Genomic DNA, 15,874 nt, shown 5'->3' on the forward strand with positions numbered 1-15,874 from the left:
TTAGGAGTGAGCTTCTTGGCTCAAGCAGACATATGACACTATGTGGGCAGCTCCTGTTTGGAGGTGAGATGAGAGGGCAGAGGGAGACAGAAGCTGGCAGAATGGACATGGGGAATACAGGGTGGAGAAAAGGAGTATGCTGTCTCAGGGTGAGGGCAACTAGGAGCACATAGCAAGGTGTATAAAAATTTTTGTATGAGAGACTGACTTGATTTGTAAACTTTCAGTTAAAGCACAATTAAAAAAAAAAACAAAAAACGGGCTTGGTCCTCCATTAGGTGTATGACTGAGGATAAGTTACACGTCACTCTAAGTCCAGTTTCCCCATGTGTAAAATGGGATAGCACTCACCCCATAGGTTTAAAAACATAAAACACAAATCATTAAGCAGTGTATCTGGGACACAGGATAACTACTCTCCTCATTCATCTCTGTGGTATCTCTGTTCAGGTGACTGTTGTTGGTGCCGTCGAGTCGGTTCCAACTCAACGGCAACCCTAAGTACAACAGAACGGAACAGGTGACTAGCAGGTGTTAAAATATTTACGAAATGAATATGTAATAACATGAAAAATCCTTACATGTTAATCAATCATTACAACATGTTAATAAAAACAGGACACAAAACTGTATCAAGTATTAATTCTAACAGGTAAAAAATATTAAAAATACATAAAAACCTCTAATGAATATAAAAAAGACGAAAAGGAATGCATTCTTTTATGCGAAGATATATGAGACTCAAGTAAGAATATAGCTAGATTCTTTAAAAACTTTGTTTTCTAAACTGTAAGCATGAATCACTCTTCAAAATTACTTAATAAATGATAGTTTTTCTTGTCTTTTATCTGGTACAACTCTGCCTCTTATTCCGTAAGGAGCCCCCCACTTACTTTGTCCCCATGGCCCTCTCCCCCAGCCCTGCTCCAACCAGAATTCCTGCTCCGTTGTCACTAATGCCTCACAGGAAACTGTGGTGGTTCTCTCCTCGAAGCACACAGCATTTTAAAACAGAACCAAAATACTGACCCAATCACAAAACCTGAACGGCTGCTCCGAGAACCCCAGTCCAGGGGAGGTACTGTCACACAGCAGTGCCGATGAGATGCACTCAGAAAAAGTTACTGAGTCTTTTAGTTTAAGGAACTGATATTGTGGTCTTCTGTTCTTAAAGCAAATCAAAGGGAAATGGGGGGAGGGGGGGCATCCAATATGCAACACAAGACTAGGGCACTAATCAATTCTTCAGTTGTTGAAAGCTGTCCCCAACACAGATTAACCATTTTGGAACAAATCACTGAAAAGTACAGACACTTAACACAACTCATCAACTCAACTGAAAAAGCACACGTGTAAACACATTACTCAGGGGCCCACAGCTTACTGGGAATTCTATGAAACACCACTGGCCCTTGGGGAGGCAGTGGACACAACCAGCAGTCGAATTTTTTAAGATGTCCTTCACCTCAGATGGAAACCCTGGTGATGTAGTAAATAAGAGCTATGGCTGCCAACCAAAAGGTCGGCAGTTAGCATCCACCAGGGGTTCCTTGGAAACCGTATGCAGCAGTTCTACTCTGTTCTATAAGGTCACTATGAGTCGGAATCGACTCGATGGCAAAAGGTTTGGTTTTTTTTTGTTTCACCTCAGATGGAGAAGGAGCTCTAGAAAGTGCCCAATCACTGTCTGTTTCATGTGAACCAACGTCACCAAATCCCCCATCCGTTGGGACTCGTCTGGTTGCCCACATTCACAAATAGGTAGCAATCAGGTTAGTAAGTCACGTCAAGTGGTACAGCTTTGCATGAACATCACATATATCCCATACCTAAAACAAGACATTCTGGTTTAGCTAGGCTCTCCTGAAAGGGCTCAGGTACAAGAGGTGGGTCCTTCAAGGCTAGAAGGCCAGGACAAGAGGTCAGACAAACACCAGAGACCTAATCACTAAGCTGCTGCACCACCTACTGGGCCCAATGTGAGCCCTCACTTCAAACAGCCTTATTGATCTCGTCCTTATGTTGACAACTGTTATTGACAATTTCTTTGCCCTCCAAACGTAAGAACTCCCCTATAAACTCAGTTTTCAAAATAATTTTACTCAAGAGGGTGCATCTTCAGACTGTTATCAAATCCCAAACAGCATTAAGATAATTTTTTGTTTTGTAAGAAATGTGCCCCCACAAACCCCTACATCTTAAGACATGAGGAGAAGCAGCTTCCTGCAGAGGAGACTGCAGTGGGCACTCCGCCTCACCTGGGTGATGGCTGCTTCGTTGTCAGCCAGCCCCAGCAAGAAGATCCGCACTTTGTCGATCTTCACTGGGACCGTTCTCCCTCTCCACGCCACTTCGCTCATGGTAGCTGCCTGTTTGGCTCGAGTCTGAGAGATAAGCGCCTGCAAAGTAGTTTTAAAAAATCAAAGCTTTAACTTTGGGTATAAGTGACAGCAGATGAAAACAACTGGAACCTACTATTTGTCCCTTTCTTTTCTTTTTAATAATATTTTATTGTGACTTTGGTGAAGGTTTACACAGCAGCTTAGGTTCTCATTCAACAATTTCTACACAAGCCGTTCAGTGACATTGGTTACATTCTTGCAATGCATGAGCATTCTCATGACTTGCCTTCTGGCTGTTCCGTTTCCATTAATCTAGTCCCCTGCCCCCCGCCCCCCCCGCCTCCCCACCCCCCCGCCCCACATTCTCATCTTTGTCTTAAAGTCATTGTTGACTGTTTGGTCTCACATAGGTGACTTTTTTTTAAAGGAGTACAGTATTTACGGATAATATTCATTATTTTTTGAGGCAATTTCTTACTTAGCTACAAAGTTTAAAGAGTATCTCAGGGCAATAGTCTCGGGGAGTCCTTCAGTCTCATCCAGTCCAGTAGGCCTGTTTTTTTGTTTTTTTCTTAAGGAATTTGAGGTTCTGTTCCACATTTTTCCCCCATTCTGTCGGGGTCCATCTATTATAGCCCTGATTAGAATGGTTAGTGATAGTACCCAAGCACCATCTAGTTCTCCTAGTCTCAAGGTAGATATAAGGCTGTGGTTCGCGTAGACCGTCCTGCAGACTGGTTTCTTCTTTGAGTCTTTGGTTTCCTTCTTTCTCTTTTGCTCCGAGTAAAGACCAATCGTTGGAGCTTAGACGGCTGCTCTCAAGCTTTTAAGACCCCAGATACTACTCACCAAACTAGTATGTAGGACATAACTTTCTGAACTATATTATGCCAATTGATCAAGATGTCCCACGAGACTATGGTCCCAATCTTTCAAACCCAGAAATCCAATCCTGTGAGATGTCTGGTTATGTCTAATAGGTATCCTTCTCTGTGTTCCCTATGCGCTTTATTATATACACGAATATATGTGCACACAATCACATGGATGCATATATACAGATGTACATAGACATATAGTAAAATCTGTGAAAGCCAGAATCTATGTAAGGTGGAAACCTGTCAGAGAAGGAAAACGCAAATATTTTCCCCTAATAGAATGACAGAAAAGTGCTAAGACTGCACCCTGTCAAAGGCAGAAAACTTGTGAGACCCAGAAAAACAAGGCAGTCCCATCGAGCTCTGGCTCTCACAGGTTTCACTGCACACGTGCATAAACCTATATATACGTATCTTCAAAAAAAAAAAAAACACACTGCCACGGAGTCGATTCCAACTCATAAGAACCCTATAGGACAGAGCAGAACTGCCCTATAGGGTTTCCAAAGCTGTAAATCTTTACAGAAGCAGACTGCCACATCTTTCTCCCATGGAGCAGCTGGTGGATTCGAACTCCTGACCTCTTGGTTAACAGCCAAGTACTTTAATCACTGTGCCGCCAGGGCTCCTGACATACATATACTGAACCTTTATTTTCTATAACCAATGTATCATACATTATAAAGTAGGGTATATGCAAATTTATGTTTACTTTAATTTCCTAGTTCATATCATTTACCTTAGTTTTTATGGAAACTCAAATGTCAGAAGTACAGTAGAAGGTTAAAAAGAGCCATGTCATGGCTAGGTAAGACTGTGAGGTGGCACCCACATCTGTGTAGGCTGCAAGTAAATATGTAACATAGAAACTTACTTAAAGACATTTGTCAATATGTATCAGAAGCTTCCAAAACACACTATTCCGCTTATAAGAATTTTCTCTAATGAAGTAAGAATGTGTGCAAAACCTGGGAGCAGGAGGCTCATGGTAACCCTGTTTACTACTTAAACAATCAATAATACTGAAGTGGTTAAATCTAACAAAGACTCCCAAACAAAGGAGTACCGCGCAGCCATGGAAAGACAACGGTGTGGAAATATATTTACCGAAATGGAAAAAATGCAATGATATTAAAATTCAGAAGCAGGTTACTTAACAGTGTAAACTGAGATATTTTAAAAATATGCCTTTTTTCTATCCACAGAAAAGTCTGCAAGATAGTTATCACACTGATTGCGTTACCTCTTAAGTGGTAGGAGAACACGATTGGATTTTTCTCCCAATTTTCTATATTTCCTATTTTTTCTATAATGAACCTACACTACTTGCTTAGATAAATGTAATGAGGTAAAAAAGTTGAACACGCCACTTGTCTATCAGTTTGTTATACTGTGGTGGCTTGCGTGTTTTTATGATGCTGGAAGCTATGCCACCAGTATTTCAAATACCAGCAGGGTCAATAATGGTAGACAGATTTCAGCGGAACTTCCAGACTAAGACAGACTAGGAAGAAGGACCTGGTACCTCTGTACTACCAAGAAAGAAGAGCCAGGAATAGAGAATGTCCTTTGGACTCAGGGTCCCTGTGCTGAGAACCTCCTAGACCTAGGGGAAGATTGATGCCAAGACACATGGAGATCTCCAAGGGGTGCCAGGCCTACCACAGATGTTGAAAGGAGACAAGGACCGTCCTCTAGGACCGATAAGAGAGAGAAAGCCTTCCCCTAGAGCTGGTGCCCTGAATTCAGACTCCCAGCCTCCCTAAAGTGTAAGGGAATACATTTGTTTGTTAAGTCATCCACCTGTGGTATTTCTATTACAGCAGCACTAGATAACTACGAATTTTGGGATTAGATAGCTTGCTAATAATGTAAATAAGATGCACGGCACCGTTGTGGGGATGGGACCATACAAATAAGGTGTACAGAACCCTAACAAGGGGATTGGTTAGTTTTGCCATTCTGCTAGGCTTAAAAGAGAAGTCAATCCCAGAGCAAAGGGGCGAACTGACTACCACCAAGAAGAGACAGGAGTGGAGCACATCCTTTGAACCTAGGATCCCTGCCCTGAGACCCTCCCAGACCCAGGAGACAGAGAGAGAGCTGTACCACCAAAGACAGCAAGAGACAGCAAGCAGCAGCAGAGTAATGGCAATAGCAGAGGCAGCTGAGCCAGACCAGCAGGAGATGGTAAAGTGAGTTTCCCAGCCCACAAAGCAAGAAAGCTTAGCGTCTTTGGGCCGAGGCTTACTGGCAGAGTAGGGTGCCTCTGGGCACTTATCAGCAGAGCTAAAAGAGCTCTGTAACACTTGCCCAAGCAGGGCAGAGGCTGAAGGGGCCAGAGAGAGGCGTGCCTGTGGGCATGGCTGAGAAGAGCCTATTCTGATGGAAGAACTGCATCCTGAGCATTCCCGAACCTGAAGTATAAGCTGTTACTTCCCTAATTAACACCATAATCGTGGCTCCATAATCAATGCCCACAGTAACAGCAGTCATGAAATCAAACAACATATTGCATTGAGCAAATCTGTGGCAAAATACCTCTTCAAGTGTTTAAAAAGCAAAGATGTTGCTTTGGGGGCTAAGGTGCGCCTGACCTAAGCCATGGTATTTCCAATCGCTTCACATGCACGCAAAAGCCGGACAACAGAGAAGGAAGACCGAAGAAGAACTGATGCCTTTGAACTATGGTGTTGATGAAGAATATTGAATACAGGATGGACTAGCAGAAGAACGAACAAGTCTGTCTCAGGAGAATTACAGCCAGAATGCCCCTTGGAAGCAGGGATGGTGAGACTTCATCTCCTGTACTTTGGGGATATTATCAGGAGGGACCAGTCCCCAAACAAAGACATCATGCTTGGTAAAGTAGAGGGTCAGCAGAAGATGAAGATCCTCAAGAAGATGGACTGACAACAGTGGCTGAAAAAATGGGCTCAAACATGGCAATGATTGTGAGGATGGCGCAGGACCACGCAGTGTTTTGTCCTGTTGTACATACAGGGTCACTAGGAGTCGGAACCGACTTGATGGCACCTAATGACAACAATAACGTTTTCAAAACCCAGTAAAAGACTTGTCACAAAAATGTACATACTAGATTACCTCCAATTTTTCCGCGAGCAGACCCTCAGTACCTCCGGATCTCAGTCTCATCTGCATTAGTTCACTGATGGCTGACTGGTCCCCTGAGAGACAGAGAGAGAGATCTTCAAGGGTCTGTTCTCTCCAGAAGTACTAGGTTCAACTGAGACTTACAGGAGCTCGTCCCTCTCCACAAATATGTTTAAATGAATACAGTGCTATGATTTAGTCTCTGAAAACAAGTACTTTTACAAAGAGTGAACTTGACTGGAGAAAAACAAGACTGCTCTTGGGAAGTACAGGAGATGGCAGGAAGGAATGCAAACAAATCAACTGCCTTCTATAACTTTGAGCAGGGCTGACTTTGATAGTCACATGTTTGCCATAAAAACCCACACCAAACGTGGATACAAGGGAAGGGGAAGAAAGTTAAATAAATTCTCCAGGCTTGCTGAGACTGAGCTACCCCTGAGCCATGTGCCAATCCTCAAGTCAAGTGGGAGCCTGGGTCCCTGCTCACCGATGTTGTAAGCACAGTAGCGGATGTTGGGTGAAATCTCCTCCACACGCTGATTGTACAGCACAGCCTGCTCTTCGGTGAACGCGCTGGCCAGCTTCTCATAGATGGTTCTGTGAGGAGAGAAACCGCAGGTTTCACAGCAGCCTTATTTTGAAAAAAATACACTCACGAGGGACATTGTGGCTAAAAACAAAATTCAGCCCTTTGAAGCTCTTTTACCAACTACCACGACTGGTATGTGTAATGGACTGAGCTGTGCCCCTCCCACAAAAAAAAACGTGTTCTAAATCCCAACCCCTATACCTGTGGTGGAGCCCTCGCAGCACAGTGGTTAAGAGCTCGGCTGCTAACCAAGAGGCTGGCGGTTCGAATCTACTAGCCACTCCTTGGAAACCCTATGGGGCAGTTCTGCTTTGTCCTATAGGGTCACTAGGGGTTGGAATCAACTCGACAGCAATGGTTTTTTATTTTTTTATACCTATTTTTTTTTTTTTTATGGTTATAATCATATTTGGGCAGGGGTTTTCTTTGCTACATTAATAAGATGGTATTAGCGTAAGGTGTACCTTAATTCAATCTCTTTTGAGATATAAGAGATTAACCAAGCCAGTGAGAGAAGTCGGGAAAAGATAGATGCCAGACCACATGAAGATCACTAAGATAACAAGGAACAAGCATCTTCCCCAAGAGCCAACAGAGAGCCTTCCCCTAGAGCCCTGAATTCAGACTTCTAACCTCCTGAACTGTGAGAAAGTAAATTTCTGTTTGCTAAAGCCCCCCACTTGTGGTATTTCTGTTACAGCCTCACTAGATGACTAAGCAGTATGTTCTAAGAACGAGAGGAACTGTTCTATCTTTCACAGGCATAAGCCATTAGCTTACTAGCATCCTGAATCTGACGATCGATAATCAAAACCAACCAACAGATTTAGGACAAGAGAACTTACTTGCATTTGTTAAAAGCCTCAATAGCAGCTTTCCATTCCTGATGTTCAAAACGCAGCATTCCTGCGAGGTAAGCTGTGTAAGCCTGTAAAGTGACGGAGAAGATAGAAACGGCTTCAAAGTTACGGGGCCAGCACTGCAGCTCACTATTCTGCTACTTGCTTCTAACTCTGCTATCAAGGGTATCGACATATCCAGGCTGATTTTTAAAGTTAAAAACTTATCTGACCAATAAGATGCGATACACAGGTAATGTGTTGTAATTCAGTTCACTTTCCAGAAGAGAACTTCAAAATAAACAAAAGTTGTTTTCTTCACTTAAAAACCAGCTTCTTGGCTATAAGAATCTACAGTTGTACATAAAATTGCAATACATCATCATCTCTCTCTTTTTTTGCCCCCTGATGTAAACCTTTTCTTGTTTCTTTCTAACAGTGGTCTCATACGATACTTGTACCTTTGTGACTGACTCACTTTGCTCAGTACAATATCCTCCAATTCCATCCATGTTACAAAACATCTCATGAGTGAACCTGGAGGACATTATCCTCATGTCTTTTTAAAAAATTCAATAAAGTAACTGCTTTCTTTATCTTGTGAACTCGTATAAGATGCAGGTTTCCCATCTACACATTAAAAGATGCACGACCTTTCTTGAAAAGCTACAGCTAATTATGAAAAACCAAGAGCTCAAAGACAAAAGCAAGAGGTATCAACTTCGCCTTTTAAAAATAAGATCTGAAGTTTTTTTTCCTTCTCCTGAATATCAATTTATAATGTAAGAAACTCTGTTCTGTTTAAGTCAGAACAGAGTCTCTAAGCCCCACAGTACAGCAAAGCTGGGTGTAAGACACTAGCCTGAGCCTCCAGCTTGGTCTTGGCATCCACCCGACTGCTCTCACACAAGCGTTCCAGTTCCTCCGCATGCTTCACGGCTTTGCGGAGACGAGACAACAAGTGAAACCGTTTCCGGGGCTCGGTATTGGCTTCCTGTTTGAGCTGCATGGCATAGCCCCAGGCTCTCTCGGCATCCATCAGAACCAACAGCAGGTATCTAGACCACACAGAGAGACAAGAACGGGAGAGCTGAACATCAAAGGCCAGGAATATGAGACTCAAACACATTCTCTGAGGAGCAATCTTCGGCCTCTCAACGTTTCTCTGCACTTTCCCTCTCACTCCTCCCTCAGAAACGGCTCTTCTCACAGTCTCAGCCGTGACTGATCCCAACTCACCCTCTACCTGATTTCTCACCACCTACTCATTGAAAAGTCTGCTACCACCTCAAACTCGGCAAACTCAGACTCTTGACATACTCCTTCCAAATTTTATCAGAGGCCTGGAGGGGCGCACATCAACACCTCCATCATCCCAACCCAGTTAGAAACCAAACTCTTAAGAGGGAGTGGTTGCAATGTAAGAGGGAGGGCTCTAGAACAAGAATGCCTGGGTTCTACTCTTCCTACCATCACTTACTGGCTCTGAGACTCCAGGCAAAGTGCTGATCTTTCTGTGCCTTGCTCTCCGCATCTAACGTACATGTAACATCTTAGAACAGAGCCTGGCACTTGCTGAGGGCTCAGTAAGAGTTAGTTACTCTGTTTTTATTATTATCCTGGTGAGTCGTTCTTTAATCTACATATTTAATTTTCCTTAAATTTCAGCTTTACCTTGCCTCTACAAAATAAAAGATCTCTCTATCAAAAGAGAGCCCAGATCTTTTAGTTTCTGATGCTTCCTAAGTTCATCTCATCGGAACTTAAGAAGCATCACCTGCTACTTTCCATCAGCGTCCCCACGCTTGGCTCCTGGCTGTGCCTCCACGAACCAGGTCAGTTTCCTCAACATCCACCTATCCAGAGTTCTACAGTTCCTGGGCTGCATCCAGAAACCATCGTAAGTGCTTTCCCCTGACACAGAATGTCCTTTCCTCTCACCGATCCACCAAGTCCAGCCTCCTCCAGGCAGGCTTCCGGGCTTCCCAGTCAAGTACACTGAGCTAAGCCCTCCCTTCCAAGACTTCAGAATTCTTAAGAGTAAATGACACACAATGTGGCACTTTCGTTATCTTATAGTGTTTCCTGGTTTTACATGTTGACCAGCAAGACCACAGTCAACATGGTTCAAGAGCTTGGCCTCCTACCTCTTTTATATTCAATATGGAGTCTTGTCAGCCCTGGCCACACACTCGACCAGGGAGCAGCGAATTTTTTCTAAGAGCCCAGTAGTAAATATTTTAGGCTTTGCAGGCTACACAGCTATAACTACTTTGCCACAGTAGCACAAAAGCAGCACGAACAATGCTAAACGAATGGGCATGGCTGTGTTCCAATAAAACTTTATTTATAAAAATAGATGTTAAGAGAGCCAATTTGGCTTGCAGGCCACAGTTTAAGGAATTAACCTTGAGACTTTCAATACATGCTGCTTGACAGGTTAATCCTTCAGCAAATGTGAAACACTGCTGTAATCTGCACTAAAATACGGAACTCTTAGGAACAGCTAGATTTCACATAGGATTTAAGAGCTTGATTTAAGCACTTAGACCTTGAAATTTACATGCTAGAACCTTACCTTAACTGATTAGGTTCTAATCACTGACTTTAGTATTTACCATATCATTACTGATCTTCAACAAGTTACTAAATCTTTTTGACTCAAAATTTCCTCATCTTATAAGCCAGGAACAATAAAAATGCTCATTCCACAGAGTTCCTAAAAGAATCACATGAGATAGTTAAAGAGTTAGGCACAACGTCTGCTGCCTTGGAAGTGTTCAATAAATGCATTAGTAAATTCAGTTATTAGCACCTCGCATTGAGACGGTCATTACCTGTTATCAGTCAGAAGGTCCTCAGTTACTTTCTTCCCTGTGAATTTGTGTCTATTCCCCATCTTGAAGTTGAGTGTTTTGCGGAGACGTCTTTGTCTACGGGAACAGTAGCCCCTACGAGAAAGCACAAACAAAAATCATTCAACCATGCTGACAGTGTTTTGAATAGTAAATTCTGTAATAAGGCAAGGTCAAAGGTTTGGGGTCTTCCACGTATGGTTACTATACATACCACACATCATCTTGCCAACATTTACTGAACAACTGAAACATGCAGGGCAATGACTGGTATTACAGAAACAAAGAGATGCAGGACACAGTACCCACTCTCAAGCAATTCACACTCTAGCTGGGGAGGATCATGCAGACAAAATGACAACCCAAAAAAACAAGGCCAATGTCAAATTGGATGGGAATGACAGGAGTAGTCAGTCTTTTCTTCTAAAAACCTGTAGCTGGGCCCTGAAAGAGTCAGGTTCTCGTGGAAGTAAAGAAGGCGAAGAGACATCGTAAAGGAGAAAGGACCTGCAAGCATATCTGAAGGAAAAGCAATTAGGCTATCACCAGGAAGCCTGCAAACATCACCTCTTGGGAGCTGCCTCCCTGGGCTGTGCTCCTGCAGCTCTATTACAGCACACCGCGTCACGGTTATGTTCACACGTATCTGGCCCCTCAAGAGGATAAACTCTGTAGTGCAGGTATGATGTGGTTTTTAAATTTCCCCCAGAGCTTTAGCAGAGTCAAGCACACGCATGTTCGATAAATGTATTTTGACTAAACGAGAGTAGTAAGTACATATAAGATTGTGTGGTCGTTGTTTAAAAAAACCCCGTTGCCATCGAGTTGATTCCGACTCATAGCGACCCTATAGGACAGAGTAGAACCGCCCCATTGAGTTTCCAAGGAGCATATGGTGGATTTGAACTGCTGACCTTTTGGTCAGCAGCTGTAGCACTTAACCACTACGCCACCATGGTTTCCGATTGTTGTTGTCAGAGCCGTCAAGTCAGTTCTGACTCATAGCAACCCTATGTGCAACGGAATGAAACACGGCCCTGTCCTGCGCCATCCTCACAATCATTACACTTGAGCCCGCTGTTGCAGCCACTGTGTCAACTGATCTTGCTGAGGGTCTTCCTCTGTTTCACTGACCCTCTACTTTACCAAGCATGATGTCCTTGTCCAGGGACTGATCCCTCCTGATAACATGTCCAAAATATTTGAGACATAGTCTCACCATCCTTGCTTCCAAGGGGCACTCTGGTTGCACTTTTTACAAGACAGATTTGTTCGTTCTTTTGGCAGTCCATGGTATACTCAGTATTCTTCGCCAACACTGTAATCCAAAGGCGTCAATTCTTCGGTCCTCCTTATTATCATCCAGCTTTTGCATGCATATGAGCCGACTGAAAACACCATGGCTTGGGCCAGGTGCACCTTAGTCTTCGAGGTGACATCTTTGCTTTTTAACACTTTAAAGAGGTCTTTTGCAGCAGATGTGCCCAATGAAATATGCTGTTTGACTTCTCGACTGCTGCTTCCATGGGTGCTGATGGTGGATCCAAGTAAAATGAAATCCTTGATGAGATTTTACCAACCCTTAAATCAAAATGATACAGTAGATCCTTTACAATCAGAAGATGCTTAAATGATGCTTCAGCATCTCCGTCTTAAAGCTACCAGGGCATAGGTTATTAAAAAGAAGCAACAGTACAATGGGTTGAATTGATGAACCAGATTTTCTCCCTCGATTCCTAGTATGACCTTTAATCATCGCTTACCTTTTTACATAAAAATCAAGTGGGATGTGCATACATGGACACAAGTATAAACTGGCAAACTTTTCTGGCGATATGGATGCATTGATCAAGATCAAGAATAAAAATGTTCATACACCCTGAACCAACAGTCTACTTCTATACTGTTGTTGCTGGGTGCTGTCAAGTCAGTTCCAACTCATAGTGGTTCTACAGGCAGAGTAGAACTGTCCTATAGGGTTTCCTAGGCTGTCATTTTTTTTTCTTTTTTAAGCTGTGCTTTAGGTGACACTTTACAGAGCAAATCAGTTTCTCATTAAAAAATAAATACACATATTGTTTTGTGACATTGGTTGCCAACCCGCAACATGTCAACACTCTTCCCTTCTCGGCCCTGGGTTCCCCATTTCCATTCGTCTGGCTTTCCTGTCCTCTCCTGTCTTCTTGTCCTTGACCCTGGGCTGGTGTGCCCATTTAGTCTCATATACGTAGTTGAACTACATATGTTATTCTTTGTTTTATAGGCCTGTCTAATCTTTGGCTGAAGAGTGAACCTCAGGAGTGACTTCAGTGCTGAGTTAAAAGGGAGTATAGAAACCATACTCTTGGGGTTTCTCCGGTCTCTGTCAGACCAGTGAGTCTGGCCTTTTTTTTTTTGAGTTAGAATTTTGTTCTACATTTTTCTTCAGCTCTGTCTAGGACCCTCTATTGTGATCCTTGTCAGGGCAGTCAGTGGTGATAGCCAGGCACCATCTAGTTGTGCTGGATTCAGTCTGGTGAAGGCTGTGGTAGTGGACTAGTCTTTCCCTTGTGTCTTTGGTTTTCTTCATTCCCTCCTGCTCCAGTCGGGGTGGGGACCAGTAGACATATCTTAGATGGATGGTCACAAGCTTTTAAGACCCCAGACGCCACCTAGGCTGTGATCTTTACGGGAGCATGTTGCCAGGTCTTTCCTCCCAAGGAGATACTAGTGGGTTCGAACCACCAACTTTTGGTTACCAGCTGGTTTAACAAGACAAGTTCAGGATGATTTAAATCACCCAACCTAAGGACAGCAATAAATAAGCTTATGTTTACTAGCAGCTGTCGGCCTAGAGAGTAACATTTTCCATGAAGAATCTATTGTGTTAAAAAAAAAAAAAAAAAAAAAAACTGGAGAATCTCTCTCAACAATCAGCAAGCTAATAGTTCATTCCTATTAAGCAACTTTTGCCCCCAAGGTAATGGTCATTTATCTTACGCACAGTAATCAGATGCTAACCTAGGGCAATCAAAAGCAGAGTAAAACAAAACATGACCACAGGCTATTATTCTCCAATGGGGAGAAATTCAACAAATTAAGGAACAGTAAATGTAGCTGGCAGCCGTGTGATACCTAGGTAAAATACAGAAGTTACCAAAGGATCTTATAGTAAATACACACAGAGAGAAAAACCTGTCCTTTGACCTCATGCCTGCACTTCAGCTGCCTCCCCATTCCTCTGCTTCCTTTACAGTCAAACTTCTTCAGCTCATGGTCTATAGCTGCCATCTCTACGTTCACACCTGTCATTCTCTCCTCAACCTACTCCATTCAGGCTTCCGTCTCCACTAATTCCTTCAAACTGTTCCTAAAATGTCATCAACGATGCTGAAATTAAAAATACAATATCATTTACAATCACTCAAAAAAGAAAGAAAGAAAATATTTCGGTGTAAATCTAACAAAACATGGTCAGGACTTGCATGATGAAAACTACTACAAAACAATGATGTACAAAAATCAAAGACCCAAATAAATGGAGACATATTAGTTCACGGCTTGGAAGACTCAACACAGTAAAGATGTCTATTCTCCTCAAATTGATCAACACATTTTATACAATTGTTATTGAAATGCCAGCAAGATTTTTCATATACAGACAAGATTACTCTAAAATTTACATGGAAAGGCAAATAAAAAACCGTTGCCGTGGAGTAAATTCCGGCTCGTAGTGACCCTACAGGACGAGCAGAACTGTCCCACAGAGTTTCCAAGGAGCAGCTGGTGGATTCAAACTGCCAACCTTTTGGTTAGTAGCCAAACACTTAACCACTGCACCACCAGGGCCCCATGGAAAGGCAAAGGAAGTAGAATAGCTAGAACAATATTGAAGAGGAATAAAATGGAAGAAATCAGTCTATCTGATTTCAAGACCTCTATAAATACAGTAAGGAGCCCTGGTGATGCAGTGGTTAGGCACTCAGCTTCTAACAGAAAGGTCGGTGGTTTGAACCCACCAGTCACTTCACGGGAGAAAGACGTGGCAGTCTGCTCCTGTAAAGATTACAGCCTTGGAAACCCATGGGGCAGTTCTGCTCCATCGTAGAGTTGGATTCGACCCAACAGCAATGAGTATGGCTACAGTAATCAAGACTGCGTGGTACTAGTAGAGAGACAAGACACAGAACAATGGAAAAGAATAGAGAGCCCGGAAATAGACTCATCATGGCTGTAAGCCTGCTTAACTGATTTCTGGCAAAGTGCAATAGTAATTTCATGGAGGAAAGATACGCTTTTCAAAAAATGGTGCTGGAACAGCTGGATAACCATTGGCTAAAAAATCACTCTCGACATAATCTCATACAATATACAATAATTAACTCAAAAGGGATCACAAACAATGGAAAAATATAAAACATTTAGAAAAAACAGAAATAATTTTCATGAGTTAGGACTATGCAAAGAGTTTTCGGATTTGACACCAAAAGCAAGACCCCTAAAAGGATAAATTAGACTTCATCAAAATTAAGAATTTTAATGTAAAATGGTACAACCACTTTGGAAATCTATCTGGCGTTATCTTAAACAGTTAGAAATAGAACTACCATACAACCCAGAAATCCCACTCCTCGGAATATACCCTAGAGATACAAGAGCCTTCATACAAACAGATATATGCACACCCATGTTTATTGCAGCTCTGTTTACAATAGCAAAAAGTTGGAAGCAACCAAGGTGTCCATCAACGGATGAATGGGTAAATAAATTGTGGTATATTCACACAATGGAATACTACGCATCGATAAAGAACAGTGACGAATCTCTGAAACATTTCATAACATGGAGGAACCTGGAAGGCATTATGCTGAGCGAAATGAGTCAGAGGCAAAAGGACAAATATTGTATAAGACCACTATTATAAGATCTTGAGAAATAGTAAACCTGAGAAGAACACATACTTTTGTGGTTACGAGGGGGGGAGGGAGGGAGGGTGGGAGAGGGTTTTTTTATTGATTAATCAGTAGATAAGAACTGCTTTAGGTGAAGGGAAAGACAACACTCAATACATGGAAGGTCAGCTCAATTGGACTGGACCAAAAGCAAAGAAGTTTCCGGGATAAAATGAATGCTTCAAAGCTCAGCGGAGCAAGCGCGGGGGTCTGGGAAACATGGTTTGCGGGGACTTCTAAGTCAATTGGCAAAATAATTCTATTATGAAATCATTCTGCATCCCACTTTGAAATGTGGCGTCTGGGGTCTTAAATGCTAACAA

At 42.6% G+C, this 15,874-nt stretch overlaps 1 protein-coding gene across 2 annotated transcripts in view; it reads right to left on the reverse strand.

Annotated features, from left to right (window-relative positions):
• SRP68 (signal recognition particle 68) overlaps positions 1-15,874 on the reverse strand; it is a 45,745-nt gene that overhangs the window by 22,101 nt on the left and 7,770 nt on the right. For both annotated transcript variants that reach the window (XM_049859541.1, XM_049859540.1), the window contains 6 exons: positions 10,603-10,716; positions 8,628-8,823; positions 7,772-7,854; positions 6,825-6,934; positions 6,326-6,408; positions 2,259-2,399 (listed from right to left, as the gene is read on the reverse strand). In XM_049859541.1, coding sequence (XP_049715498.1) covers positions 2,259-2,399; positions 6,326-6,408; positions 6,825-6,934; positions 7,772-7,854; positions 8,628-8,823; positions 10,603-10,664 — 675 coding nt within the window. In that variant the 5' untranslated portion in view covers positions 10,665-10,716. The remainder of the gene's footprint in view (positions 1-2,258; positions 2,400-6,325; positions 6,409-6,824; positions 6,935-7,771; positions 7,855-8,627; positions 8,824-10,602; positions 10,717-15,874) is intronic.

Source organism: Elephas maximus, chromosome 19 (assembly GCF_024166365.1).
Source record: "Elephas maximus indicus isolate mEleMax1 chromosome 19, mEleMax1 primary haplotype, whole genome shotgun sequence".
NCBI lineage: Eukaryota > Metazoa > Chordata > Mammalia > Proboscidea > Elephantidae > Elephas > Elephas maximus.